This window comes from Microcebus murinus, chromosome 18 (assembly GCF_040939455.1).
Source record: "Microcebus murinus isolate Inina chromosome 18, M.murinus_Inina_mat1.0, whole genome shotgun sequence".
Classification (NCBI taxonomy): domain Eukaryota; kingdom Metazoa; phylum Chordata; class Mammalia; order Primates; family Cheirogaleidae; genus Microcebus; species Microcebus murinus.
The window spans coordinates 40682909-40698556 of NC_134121.1; the positions used below are offsets into that span (position 1 = coordinate 40682909).

The following is a 15648-nucleotide window of genomic DNA, read 5'->3' on the forward strand; positions in this document are numbered from 1 at the left end:
CTTTGGTGTTTTTCCTATTTTTTCCTATTAATAGGTTTTTTCCTATTTCCTATTTGGTGTTTTCCCTATTTTTCCTATTCAGGCTCTCAGTTTCCTCAAGCTATGTCTATACTTTCTTCCAAGCAAGACTTATGCAAGAACAGACCTGATAAATTCATTCATACTAAAATGTAAATGAATATTTCACTTATTAGCCTCTTCTCTAGGAATATTTGAGAAGAGAATGACATTCTACTTATGGAATTCTTTCAACCAATAAGTAGGCAAAAGCCAGTTATTTTCAGGTGCAATAAGCTTTTCCAAGTTCCCCAGAGTCTAACAGGCTCTTAAACAAGGTGGTCCTAGACAATATACTTGGAGTGGTGAATGTTTACTCTATTTATGAATGAGATCAATGACATTACTGAAAAGAGCATATTCCAAGAACACAATTGGCCAAAAACCTAAATGCATTTCATTATGTGGCAGTATCTTTTAACATTTAATAAGAAAGTCAAAACCTTTTTATTTCAGGTAATGGTTAGTAAACTTGTCACTTATTTACATCTCCAAATTAAAAGTAATCTTTTAATGTATTTAACAAGGAATTTCTTCCATGAGGACAAAAACCCTCCAAAAATAACATAATTATATTTATGTTTCTATAATATATGTCATCCCATCTAATCAGCAAACTAAATATGCTAAGTCTATCAAAATTTAAATACACTTATAAACACACATACATACCATGTTTGATAAAGCTACTCTGTCTTTAGGAACAACCAATGAGATATCAAAAGTTGCTTTGATGGCAGGTTCATCCCAGCAAGGAAAAGCCCTCCGGGCATCAGTAGCCTTAAGAAAAGAATGTGAGATATAAATACCACTGACTACAAAGAAAACACAATGTTTACTACTATTGCCATACCAGCAATTATCAGAGAAATAGGTCTGCTATGGATCTTAACAATATATTATAATCATTTACAATTATATTTTTGTCTTTAATAAAACATTTTAACATTTCAAATTTAATACAAATAGCTTCATCAAAAATGTTAATGCAACACAGCATAAAACAGTCAACAATATGCTGTGAGGATTCAGAATTGGGAAAATATGGGTAGGTTACCTCTCTGGTTTTTATTTAAAAAATAAAAATAAAACTATTCTCAACCTTTGATGTGCTTTGTTCTTTATCTGGAATGGCAGCAATGGGAATAAAGACAGATGCTCTATCAATTCAAAACAGGTCATTCGTTTAATGGCATTTCCATACACTACACATAAAACTGTCAACCACTTGACCTACTTAGAGAGATCTCATTCTTTCATTAAAAATTTAAAAAGAGCAAATTTAGCCCCCTTCCCCCACCCTGAGAGGTATTTTCCATTCCAGTGGGGGTTAGGGGGGCTTTAAAAAAAAGAGCAAATTTATTAAAGCAAAATAAAATTTAGTGATTCTGCAGGATATCAGTTATAAAAGAAAGAAACTCTGGCAAACAGAACAAATCATAAAATGGAACCAATAACAAGATTCTGGATCATGAAAAGAAATAACAAAATACAAAGAAGTAGAGGAAGAATACACCTCTGAAAAAGATTTTTTTACAAGGAAAAGACATTAGATGGCTGACTGCATTCTCAAAAAAGTTAAATAAATCATGAATTCTATCAACGAATAAATAAGACATTTGAAAAGAAAGAGTGTAAGAAAAGAAATGGTAGCACAGAAACATTCAAATTAGAAGTAGTAACAGTAGAAAAATGAACTGATACCAGAGGAAATTAAACAAATGACATGAATAAGATTTAAGGGCTGGGCATGGTGGCTCACACCTATAATTCCAGCACCTTGGGAGGCCAAGGAAGGAGGATCGCTTGTGGCCAGGAGTTTGAGACCAGCCTGAGCAACATAGTGAGATCCTGTCCCTATAAAAACTAAAAATTAACCAGTCATGGTGGTGCATGTCTGCAGTCCCAGCTACTAGGGAGATGGAGGCAGGAAGGATGCCCTGAGCCTGGGAGTTCAAGGATGTAGTGAGCTATGATCGAGCCACTGCACTCCAGCCTGGGTACCAGAGCGAGACCCTGTCTGTAAAAAGAGGGGAGAAAAAACTCCACAACATTTAAAAGTTTCTAGAATGTTTAAAGGACAAAGTGATGAAAGCAATGAAAGACACATTTGAGGGATAGAGCTAAAACTATTATTAACTGATGTTTTTGAAGAATAGATCAGAACAGATAAACAACGAACATGTAATAGAGGAAACTTTTGCCACACAGAAGATCTGAATCTGAAAATCAATGGGGTTCACCAAGTACTAGGCAAAATTTATTAAAAGTGAATAACTCGTAAAAAATGTTTTAGTTTTCAGTGTCAAGAAATAATTAAGCAAGCATAAAGAAAACAAAGCTAAAAAAAAAATCTTACCTAGGAAGGGAGAAGAAATATTTCAGTTTGTGACTCCTCCTCTTGACAAAATGAGATGTGCAAGACTTTAGTTGCCCGGCTAATTTTTTTCTATTTTTAGTAGAGGCGGAGTCTCGCTCTTGCTCAGGCTGATCCTCCCGCCTTGGTCTCCTAGAGTGCTAGGATTACAGGCGTGAGCCACCCTGCCCGGCCTTGATATGCAAGACTTTAAACAATATTTATAGACTTTTAAAGTGAAAAATTATAAGCCAATTGAAAGCCAACCTCTTATGGTTGAATGAGCTGGGCTCATTACTTCTTGTTGCAAGGGAAACCTCACATCATAGGGAACCATGGGATGTCTCTATAAGAGTGTAAGAAAGAACCCACTATCCAATTTGGGATTTGGTTGGGTGATTTGAGGAGGGTCTAAGGAAACAGGGATTCACTCTAGATTGACTATGGGTGCTGTCAGAAATTCTGAGGCAATTCTGAGTTGGTATCTGAATAATCTTATCTATAGGGACGCCTGATTAGAGAAAGTCTAAAATTGTAGTAGGTAAGGAAGCAGCAATCATTTTAACTAAGAGATGGAGATGTTTGGTATTTTGTGGTTAGCTCAGTGGTCTTGTTTTTGTCTGTGCTTAGACAACGTTATGAAGTACCCTTGTTTTGTCTCACTTTATCATGGTCTCAGAGTAACCTGGTCTGACGATGGTATTTCATGATACTGTTTATGTCCAATAGGAGAATAACATGGGCTAGCTGTGAGGCTAACAGCCAGGACAGTTTAAGGATGTTAGAAGTTGCTCTTTTTTTTTCTTTTTTCCACCAACAAATTTGTATACCCAATAAAACTGGTCATGTAAAAAGGCAAATGAAAGACTTTCAGATATGCAAAGGCTCAAGAATTACACCACCTACATGCCCCTCCAAAAAAATTGTTTGGAGATATACACCTGCCAATCATTCCAGGATAAAGTGTTCAAAAGGGCTAGAGATAGGTACTGGAATCATTCAACATAGAATTAAGCCTAAGTAGCTGTGGCAAATGTTATTTTAAAACAGAAGGCAACATAAAATTCTTGAAAGACAAGATAAACAGGTAAAACAAACTAGTAGTAAACTAGACTAAAAATTTCAGGTTAGGCCAAATAAACAATACAGGGATATAGGTAGAAACATAAGAATGGATATCATCAATTGTTTTATTATCCATATTGAAATTTATAGAAATAAATTTAATTAGATTTAACACTTAAAAGTACCATTAGCAGATCCAAAAAAAACTTATAGAACTTAAAAATACTTGAGAAATAAAAATCAAGAAAAACACAGATACGGGGGGAGAGGGGGGCAAGGACAATATACGTAACCTTAACATTTGTACCCCCATAATATGCTGAAAAAATAAATATTAAAGTTATATTTACACTATATTATACTCAAAAAAAAAAAAAGGAAAAGCACAGATACTACAGTAAGATAAACAAGAGAAATGTCAAAGCAGCAAACGAATGTTACAAAACAGCTAATAATGCTGTAGGAAATGCCACAGGTAACAAATACTAAGATGATGATTTTAATTAAGAAAGGTAAACAGTATAAAAGCAATTCGGGTAATGAAATTTTATTACACACACACACACACACACACACACACATATATGTATTTGCCCAACCCACACCCTTATTTCCCTAATTCTATAGAAACAGTGGCTGAATATAAAATAAAAATACTAAAACTGTGTATGGCGCCTAGCCTCAAATAATCACCCCAAATAATAAAGTTATGCCAAAATACCAAATTGAAGAATCATAATATTTTAGAAAAGAATAACCCATACCTCAAACTGTGTTACAGCAGCATAGCGTACTTCTCCAGAAGGGGTGGTATATTTACTTCTATAGAAACCTTTCATTTTGTCATTCAGCTCTCCAACAAAATCTATCTTTAAGGTTCCTGTACCTGTGATTGAAGATAAATAAAAACCACTTTTATGGAGATATTAAGGGCAGTTATCAAAAATATGTCCTCAAGACACTATTCAATTAGCTATTTACAATGTTCAAATCATTCCTTCCTTTCTCAAATATTCCTCCTGGCACTGGAGAGAATACAGTATTACTAAAGTAAATTACAGACTAATCCTAAAATAATTCTTAAAGTGATATTTAGACTGCTTAGAAAGTTCTTTAACTTTATTAACTTAATCTCAAATTACCAATACATGAAAATTAGAACAGAAAACAAACATTATTATAATAAATGCCTGACATGCTTATTGTACATGGTGCTTTGAAAATATTTGTAACTATTTATAAACTTATCCCCCATTTTTTCAGATGAGGAAACTGAGACTGAAAAGCTGAATAATTTGCCCAAGGTCATACAATTAGTAAGTATTGAGAATGGGATAAAATGTCAATCCAAAATTCATACTTTCTACCAATCACACCATCTGACTTGGTCATTTTAGAAAACTTCATGCACGGCAGAGAAATGTAGCCAATTACCCTCATTATCAAGACAAGACACTGTATGTTCAATCCGAATGGAACACTGCATATTTTTGTAAGGAACTTATATGGACCAATGATTTGCTCTGTAAAAGGGAATAAAATGAGCTTTTTGGTTGTTTTGTTTGTTTGTTTTGGAGACAGGGTCTCACTCAATGAGGCCAGAGTGCACAGAGTGCAGTGGCATGATCATAGCTCACTGCAACCTCAAACTCCTGAGCTCAAGCAATCCTCCTGCCTCAGCCTCCCGAGTAGCTGGGACTACAGGCACTTGCCACCACGCCTGGCTAATTTTTCTAATTTTTGTTAGAGACAGGGTCTCACTCTTGCTCAGGCTGGTCTTGAACTACTGGCTTCAAGCAATCCTCCCTCCTCGGCCTACCAAAGTGCTAGGATTATAGGGGTGAGCCACTGTGCCCAGCCCATAAAACAAACTCTTAAGGTTACCTCAATCATTTGAAATCTGATAGTAAAGAAATACATTTTATGAGTAAATTATTAAATGCAAGTAAGAGTGCAACCTAACATATATTGTTGTATAAGAGTAAAATCAATTTAGACAAAATGTGAGGTTTTGTGAATATATATACTTTCATTTTATAACAGAAAAAAAGATTATCATTACTGTCTAGTAGTCATCTCCTAAATTCAGATGCATGGCAAAGCAAAACGATAATCCCGTTCTATATTTTACAGACCAAGTCATGGAAAAAAAACAGGGAAATACTGACTTTGTAATTAATCCTTTTAAAGTGTCTACTTAATCACAAGATTTAGATCATGAAAGTCTAACAAATCAAAGATATGGTATGATCATAAAGTAATTGGCCAATCATACCGAACTCTCATATCATAATGTTTTAAACTGTCATTTTGGAATGCTGTAGAGCAATGACATTTGACATTGTTCAAAATGTTCTTGACTCTTTCTGAAATATTAATGGTCTTTTGGATGATCTCAAAGTCACATCTTCATCTTATAAAACTGAATTTGCTTTTTGAAAAGGGCTGAAAGTCATGAGGAGTGCAAGTATATAGAATAAGTGAATAACAAATTACAACTGTTTCTAGACTGATTTTTCTTATATGCCTCACACTGCTTCTGAAAGTAATTTAAGTGAAAGTCTCAGACCTTTAGAGCAAAGTCATCATTAAAGAAAGTGTCACATTGTTAAAGTAATCATGCTGGTGGAAAAACCTAGCTCAACTGAAGCTCAATTGAATAGACATGTAATGGTTATTTTGAAAACCTCAGACATTTGTTAATATTTGAGGAGGACAGTGAATACTTTAATAGTTTGCAAGGAAAGATCTAATATAGTATAAAAACCTACTACCTTTAAAAGAAACTATTTGATGTAATTTTAGGTTACAATTCCATGAATAGAACTGGCCAGTCTGTGTTCATTAAATCAACTGTTAAGATGTTTTTAAATATAATTCATATTTCATGGTATATCTACTTTCAACTTTTCCTATTTGGAACAAAAATGGATTTAATACTCATAACACTAAATAAGAAAGGCTGCTTACACTTTTACTCGGTTTTAAATCTCCAAGGCCATCAAACCATAACAAGATATTGACAGTGACCACTTCCAAAAAGTGGCATACTAAATAACATACAAAGTATTGGAAAGAGTTATTACCTGAAATTCAAACAAAACACAAGTTAAAGTTTTAAAAAATCATTAATAAATTTTAAATAATGTCACATTATACTAATTACAAAGTATTTACTATATTAAGTCAGCAGCCCCACGCTTGGAAAAAAAAAAAAAAAAACCAAAGTATTTACTATCAATATAGTAGAATTTTAGGGCAAGGAGAAAAGGGACTTTTTGATAAATTTCACTTACTATCAAATTTCATACCACATTAATGAACTGACAGCCAGATTGGCTAATTTTATATCTATTCACACACATAATTGACACTGCTTCCTCAAATTAGATACGTTATTTCAATATATAATGTATACAATATTTATCTGTTTGGAGTTGTAAACCTTTCAAAACATATATTAAGCTCATTTATAAATTAAACAACTGAAAAATTGGGAATTCCACAAAAACCTTAAGTGTTTAAACTTTGGGAGAGTATAACAGTTGCTGTTAAACCTGGAATAAATCTTGATATATTTTAATATTAAGAAATTCAGGCCAGGGCCGGGTGCAGTGGCCCACACCTGTAATCCTAGCACTCTGGGAAGCCGAGGCGGGCGGATTGCTCGAGGTCAGGAGTTCAAAACCAGCCTGAGCAAGAGCAAGACCCCGTCTCTACTATAAATAGAAAGAAATTAATTGGCCAACTAATATATAGAGAAAAAATTAGCCAGGCATGGCGGCGCATGCCTGTAGTCCCAGCTACTCAGGAGGCTGAGGCGGAAGGATCGCCTGAGCCCAGGAGTTTGAGGTTGCTGTGAGCTAGGCTGACGCCACGACACTCACTCTAGCCTGGGCAACAAAGTGAGACTCTGTCTCAAAAAAAAAAAAAAGGAAGGAAGGAAGGAAGGAAGGAAGGAAGGAAGGAAGGAAGGAAGGAGGGAGGGAGGGAGGGAGGGAGGGAGGGAGAGAGAGAGAGAGAGAGAGAGAGAGAGAGAGAGAGAGAGAGAGAGAGAGAGAGAAGAAAGAAAGAAAGAAAGAAAGAAAGAAAGAAAGAAAGAAAGAAAGAAAGAAAGAAAGAAAGAAAGAAAGAAAGAAAGAAAAGAAAAGAAAAGAAAAGAAAAGAAAAGAAAAGAAAAGAAAAGAAAAGAAAAGAAAAGAAAAGAAAAGAAAAGAAAAGAAAAGAAAAGAAAAGAAAAGAAAAGAAAAGAAAGAAATTCAGGCCAGGCCCAGTGACTCCTACCCATAAACCCAACACTTTGGGAGCCCAAGGATGGAGGATTACTTGAGGGTAGGAGTTTGAGACCAGCGTGGGCAACACGGTGAGAACCTGTCTCTACAAAAAATAGTTTTAAAAAATTAGCCGGGTGTGGTGGTACACACCTGCAGTCCAAGCTACTCGGGAGGCTGAGGCAGGAGGACTGCTTGACCACAGGAGTTCGAGAAGCTATGACTGTGGCACTCTAGTCCAGTCTGGGTGACAGAGCGAGACCCTGTCTCTTAAAAAAAAAAAAAATTAATGAGCTAATACTAAATACTTATAAAATTAAAGACAGATTAATTTATACAAAAAGGGAGCAAAGGTCTTTGGCCTTTGTGGCACCATTTCTTATTATCTTGTTTTTCACTCTTCAAAATGCTAGGAACTACTAGTGTTTCTCCACATAAATGTCATTCTGCAGGACCCTTAACCAATTGATTATGAGGTTGTCAGATCTTATAATGATTACGGTAACTGAACCACTATTCTACAATGGTGCCAATTTCAGAAAAGTGGATGTTTTATTTACCTATATAATCACTGGCACAACTATTAATTTGAGGAGACTAAACACAAAGGTTACACTAATGTCCTTCTAAGATACATTCAATATTTACTCCATTATCAGATAGATCACTTGTGTAATCTGTTTTGAAAAGGTAAGAACTTCACTCTTAAAGAATAACTGTGTAACTGACTCACAGAACCTTGGGGAAAATGTGAAAGCCAATGATTTTCAAAGAGATATTAACAGATATTCAATTCAGTATAGTCAGACCTTCCAGATAAATTTTCTGTTCTAATATTTCTATCAGTGATTTGTTATATTAGTTAAAAATTATTACATTAGCTAAAATATCTCCAAAACTATGTTGAATTATAGTATAGTAATGCTCATAACCTTCCCTGACTTATTTTTCTTTTTTTTGAGACAGAGTCTCACTTTGTTGCCCAGGCTAGAGTAAGTGCTGTGGTGTCAGCCTGGCTCACAGCAACCTCAAACTCCTGGTCTCAAGAAATCCTTCTGCCTCAGCCTCCCAAGTAGGTGGGACTACAGGCATGCACTACCATGCCCGGCTAAAATTTTTTTCTATATATATATTAGTTGACCAATTAATTTCTTTCTATTTATATTGGAGACAGGGTCTCACTCTTTCTCAGGTTGGTTTCGAACTCCTGAGCTCAAACGATCCGCCTGCCTTGGCCTCCCAGAGAGCTAGGATTGCAGGTGTGAGCCACCACACTCTGCCCGACTTATTATTATTTAAAATGGCTTTACCATTTAGCATATTGGCTCTAAAAAGTCCTTATCAAGAATGTCAGCTCTAATAGAAATCATCTCCAATATACATATTTAAAGGGAAAAAATGATAGGTACCGAATATTGGTATGGCATGATAATTTCTGTGTTCTTAAAAGTATACACATAAATGCTTACAAAAGCATGATACAGTTTCAAAAGGATACACAGGAAACTGGTTGCTTCTGAGGACTGGAGGTAACTGAGGACTGGAGGTAAAAGAGTAAGACAGGACACACTGGCAAACAAAATTTCACTGTATAGCACTTTAATTTCAAATTATGTATATGTATTATGTTTTTTAAATATTTAATTTTAAAAATAAAGATAGTATAATGTGCTGGTTAGAAGTACAGACTCTTAAACTGCTTCAGTTTAAATCCCAGCTCTGTCACTTATTAGCTGTATAACCTTGGACAAGCTATTTGATTAAAAACAATTTTTGTGCCTTACTTTCTTTATAAAGTGGAGATGATAGCATCTATCTCAAAAGGTCACTAAAAGGATTAATTTTTTTTTTTTTTTTTTTTTTTTTTTTGAGACAGAGTCTCACTCTGTTGCCCTGGCATCAGCCTAGCTCACAGCAACCTCAAACTCCTGGGCTCAAGCGATCTTTCTGCCTCAGCCTCCTGAGTAGCTGGGACTGCAGGCATGCGCCACCATGCCTGGCTAATTTTTTCTATGTATTTTTAGTTGTCCAATTAAATTCTTTCTATTTTTAGTAGAGAAGGGGTCTCACTCTTGCTCAGGCTGGTATTGAACTCATGACCTTGAGTGATCCTCCCACCTTGGCCTCCCAGAGTGCTAGGATTACAGGTGTGAGCCACCGCACCTGGCTGGTTTATTTATCTTTTTGGGGGGGGAGGGAGGCGGGGGCACGACACACCCCCCACGTGAGTCCTCTGCACAAGGCCCGACACCCCCCATATAAGCCCTCTATCCAAAGGCCAACACCCCCACGTGAGCCCTCTGCCCATGGGCCGACGCCTCCACGTGAGCCCCTTGGACTATTTAAAAATCAGTTTTTAAATATTTGTGTTCCTTCCTTTATTCATTTATTTCTACTTTTAAAGCTTTTATTTCTCTTCTTTACTTTCTTCAAGTTACTTTTTCTGGTTTTTTTGTTTGTTTGGTTTTTTTTTTGAGACAGAGTTTCACTCTGTTGCCCAGGCTAGAATGCTGTGGCATCAGCCTAGCTCACAGCAACCTCAAACTCCTGGGCTCAAGCAATCCTACTGCCTCCTGAGTAGCTATAGGCATAGGCATGTGCCACCATGCCCGGCTACTTTTTTCTATATATGTAGTTGGCCAATTAATTTATTTCTATTTTTTTGGTAGAGACGGGGTCTTGCTCTTGCTCAGGCTGGTTTCAAGCTCCTGACCTTGAGCAATCCTCCCGTCTCGGCTTCCCAGAGTGCTAGGATTACAGGCATGAGCCACTGCGCCTGGCTAAGTTATTTGTTCTTTTTATCTAACTTTGAGTTTGATGCTTAGCTAATTAATATTCAATGTTTCTTCTTTTTTTATTTTTTTTGAGACAGAGTCTCGCTTGTTGAACAGGCTAGAGTGAGTGCCGTGGCATCAGCCTAGCTCACAGCAACCTCAAACTCCTGGGCTCAAGCGATCCTTCTGCCTCAGCCTCCCTAGTAGCTGTGACTACAGGCATGCGCCACCATGCCCGGCTAATTTTCTATATATATATATTAGTTGGCCAATTAATTTCTTTCTATTTATAGTAGAGACGGGGTCTTGCTCTTGCTCAGGCTGGTTTCGAACTCCTGACCTCGAGCAATCCGCCTGCCTTGGCCTCCCAGAGTGCTAGGATTACAGGCGTGAGCCACCGCGCCCAGCTCAATGTTTCTTCTTAACTAAATATTCTCTCTGAATAATGTTTTATCTGCATCCATCATGTTTTCAGATGTAGTAACTTCATTATTCAGTTCTAAATATTTTCTAATTTCCATGACAAGTCCTAATTATTCAGGGGTATGATTTTTTCCAAATATACAAGAAGGGATTTTTAAATTTCTCCTTTGATGCTAGGACTTCTAATCTTTTCATAGTCTGAACACAGAATGTAGTCTATGATACAGATTTAAAACTTAAAAAATTTTTATTTTATTTCTATCAAAGTACTAGTTCATAGTTTAAAGCTCATATAGTACTATAAGGCTTACATACATAAGTTGCAGGCCTTGCCCAACACTACCCTACGCCCCACACCGTGCCCCTAGAAACAACCAATTTCAAATCCTGATTCTAAATATCTTGATAATGTAGCCATTTCTTAATTTTAGACATTTTCTCCTTATTATAGCTAGTAAAGTTTTAACTAAACCATCCCACATGTCAGTATCTTTTACAAAGAACTGAATTTTCAATGACCCTGTAAATCTGAAAATATCTTCATTTTATTTTCTCATGTAAATTCAACATTTGGATAAGCATAGAATTTTAGGCTGAAAATCAGATTCACTTAGTATTGTGGAGGAATGGCTTCCTAACAGTCTAGTTTCCATTGTTGCTGATGGTAAGTCCAGTGCAATTCGCATTCCTGAACTTTAAAGTTAATATGATAGCCTTCCCTCCTGTCCCTACCCCAGAGAGGAACTCTTTGAGAGTCTCATTTTATCCCAAAAGTTCTAAAATTTGCTTCCAATTTAAAATGTAAAAAGTTTGGAACTTTTTATATTTATTGAGTTAGCCTCTTCCAATGGTGTATTTTTTCAAAGTTTTTGCCACCTCAGTGCAAAGAAATTTTCTTGTTTTATGTCTTTAAAAAATTCTTCTTCCCATTTTTTCTGTCTTCTTGTTCTTTTACTAGATAGATGAATGTTGGTTCTGCTAGATTGGTCCTCAAAACTATTTTTCCGTTTTCCATTTCTTTGGTTTTCCTACTGTTTGAAAGATTCCTCAATTTCATCTTCTAAAACTTCTACTAGGTTTTTTCACATCTATCATATTATAATTTCCAAAACTTTTCTTTTCTTTTTTTTTTTTGAGACAGTCTTGCTTTATTGCCCAGATTAGAGTGAGTGCCGTGGTGTCAGCCTAGCTCACAGCAACCTCAAACTCCTGGGCTCAAGCAATCCTTCTGCCTCAGCCTCCCAAGTAGCTGGGACTACAGGCATGTGCAACCATGCCCGGCTAATTTTATTTATATATATATATATATATATATATATATATATATATATATATATATATATATATATATATATATATTAGTTGGCCAATTAATTTCTTTTTATTTATAGTAGAGACGGGGTCTTGCTCTTGCTCAGGCTGGTTTCAAACTCCTGACCCCAAGTAATCCGCCTGCCTCGGCCTCCCAGAGTGCTAGGATTACAGGTATGAGCCACCGCGTCCGGCTTCCAAAACTTTTCTTACTGTAATTCTTCCTACTTGATGGTATTCTGTCCAGTCCTCGTTCAATGAATGCAATATTTTCTCTTAATTATCTAAGGATATTAGTGTGAGAGTTGCTTTTTGAAACTTTCTTTTGATTTGTCTTTGCTACATGCAATTTCCTTTATTTCTATTACACTTTTTTTTTTTTTTTTAGACAGAGTCTCGCTTTGTTGCCCAGGCTAGAGTGAGTGCCCTGGTGTCAGCCTAGCTCACAGCAACCTTGTCAGCACTGAGATTTGTGATCCTGTTTGTGGGTTCAAATGTACACATACATTTATATGTACATAGAGTATTTCTAGAAGAATTCATCAGACAGTGGAAATTGAAGGGGTCAGAGAAAGGGAACCTCAAGTCTTCCTCTTCACATTATATTCTTTGGTATATTTTAATACATATTCCTGGGAAAACATTTATTTTTATAATAATCACACACAAAAAGGCCTCCAAGAGCACTAAAATAAAGCAAAACCTCTCCAATTTAAATTTTTTCTAAAAATATTTTTATATTAAGGCAATAGATTCTCAGTATAAAAATTTTGAAAATCAGACAAAATATATAAATAAGAATAAAAATCACCAATTATGTCAATATTCGGACATAATAATTTTATTTATACTATTTTAGAGATATGGCTCATCATTCTGATATGTAATTTTACATTCTGCTTTTCAAGTTTACATTGTAATAAATACTTCACAGTGTTAAGAACTCACAAACCTAGGCCAGGCGCAGTAGCTCATGCCTGTAATCAATCCTAGCACTCTGGGAGGCCAAGATGGGCGGATTGTTCAAGGTCAGGAGTTCAAAAGCAGCCTGAGCAAGAGCAAGACCCCGTCTCTACTATAAATAGAAAGAAATTAATTGGCCAACTAATATATAGAAAAAATTAGCTGGGCATGGTGGTGCATGCCTGTAGTCCCAGCTATTTGGGAGGCTGAGGCAGCAGGATTGCTTGAGCCCAGGAGTTTGAAGTTGCTCTGAGCTAGGGTGACGCCACGGCACTCACTCTTCTAGCCTGAGCAACAAAACAAGACTCTGTCTCAAAAAAAAAAAAAGAGAACTCACAAACCTCACTTTTAATTGCTAAATATATTTCACTATATAGATATGTCATAATTAATCATTTCCTTAGTGTTGAACAAATATTAATTCTAATTTTTTATTATTATAAGTTAATATCTCAGACACTTCTGGGTATAAAGCATTTTGTGTATTTATGATTTTTCCTTAGGATATATTCCTATTAGCAAAATTGCTAGATCAAAAGACATGAACATATTAGGCTCTTGATATATACTGCCAGATTACTCTTCAAAAAAATTACATGGGCCAGGTGCTGTGGCTCAAGCCTGTAATCCTTGCACTCTGGGAGGCTAAGGTGGGAGGACTGCTTGAGCTCAGGAGTTCAAGACCAGCCTGAGCAAGAGCAAGACCCCATCTCTACCAAAAATAGAAAAAATTAGCCAGGCGTGGTGGCACATGCATGTAGTCCCAGCTACTCAAGAGGCTGAGGCAGGAGGATTGCCTAAGCCCAGGAGTTCGAGGTTGCAGTGAGCTATGATGATTCTACTGCACTCTAGCTGGGGTGACAGAGTGAGACTCTGTCTCCAAAAAAAAAAAAAAAATTTTACTGCCACCAGTAATAGAAAGACAGCCATATCACTGAGAATTTTTTTTAAAGTTTCGGCTCACATGACAGGCAAAAACTGGTGTATCAGTAGCTGTTGTTTTGATATCTCTCATTTCATGGAGGCTGAATATCTTTCCACATGTTTATAAGTCATTTGCATTTTCTTCTTATGAATTGTCTGTGCCTTTTCATTTGCTTATATATCAAAGTCTAAGTGCTTTACCAACTGATTTGTATATAATTTCTTCCACTATATTAAGCTTGGAAAATCTTTTATTTGCTTTATGATTTTATACTTAATAGTAACATACCAGTAAGTCTTTCCCTTCCATGTCCTCACTAACATAATACCTATCTAATCTCTGGTTGTCCATCAAAATCATCTGTGGAGCATTCACCACAGAGATTTGGATTTAGTTAGTAGAAAACAGAGCTAAGTAAATGTATTTTTAAAAAGCTAAAACTGAAAAACAATGCATCATATTCTAGAGCAGAATGATCCATAGTTTTTGGTCTGGTTTTTTGTTATTGTTGTTTGTTTGCTTAAAGAGAATATAGAGTGACAGAATATGTAAATCTTTCTTTCTATAGCCCAACTTCCTTAGAAGAAACCTCTGGTGACCTAAAACTTGCAATGAATCTCTTTCAAAAGCTCTTTCTTAATACTTAATCTGCCAACAACGAGAGAAAAAATGACATACAATAAATTTCTTTGGAAGAAGATGCCACAGGATTTTACAAAAGTCACATCTCTTACCTGTTTGGAGAGTACTAGGAAAAGATAAGGTGACTTTTTCATCTTCATTCTGATAGTTAAATCCCGTAGCATGTATTTCTGGAATGGGAAAAAAAATATTACTTCACAAATCTAGCTAGACTAATAGGACCAAATCCAGACTGCAGTAATTAACATTTTTAAGAGCAAAATTTCTACTGAAACTAAATATTCTAAATTTAGTAAATTAAGCTCCTACTAACAACAGTATCATGAGTATAATTTCAAATTAACCTATTTTGGGCTACATGACCTAAGTTAAGTATGCTCATTAAAAATAATTACACATTTTTATAAATTCATAAAACTTTGGTGATGTAAGGGAAATAGGGCTATTATAAATGTGATAGGGTTTTCTATCAGACTCCCAGAAATGCTTCGTTCCAATCCTGTGTGACTATGATATTGCTATGTTGCAGTCTTACTCATGAGCATTTGAAAGACTCAGCAAAGATACATAACAATTCAAACTAAGATAAAAATCATACCCACTTCTGGTAAAATTCTTTGTTAAAAATTTTATAGAAATAAGATGAAAACAGGTGTGAGGATTAAATTAGGGTTGAATTTACTCTCAATCAGGAGTGAGAAGAGACTTCTTATTCAACTTATATTTTAGGATGCTTAGCTGACATATTAGAGAAAGAAACAAACAGACCAACTTGTACCCACATCCCTTTCCCATCCCAAATGAAAAGCCATCCAGTCAAAGTGGTGGCTTTAATGGGCACATGAAAAGATGCTCAACATC

The 15648-nt window shown here is 35.8% G+C and overlaps 1 protein-coding gene across 1 annotated transcript in view; it reads right to left on the reverse strand.

Moving 5' to 3' along the window:
• The window catches only part of NPEPPS (aminopeptidase puromycin sensitive), a 98862-nt gene that overhangs the window by 41000 nt on the left and 42214 nt on the right, over nt 1–15648 (reverse strand). Inside the window, exons 3-5 of the mRNA XM_012765965.3 lie at nt 14880–14957; nt 4243–4364; nt 730–837 (exon numbers count right to left, since the gene is read on the reverse strand). Coding sequence (XP_012621419.1) covers nt 730–837; nt 4243–4364; nt 14880–14957 — 308 coding nt within the window. The remainder of the gene's footprint in view (nt 1–729; nt 838–4242; nt 4365–14879; nt 14958–15648) is intronic.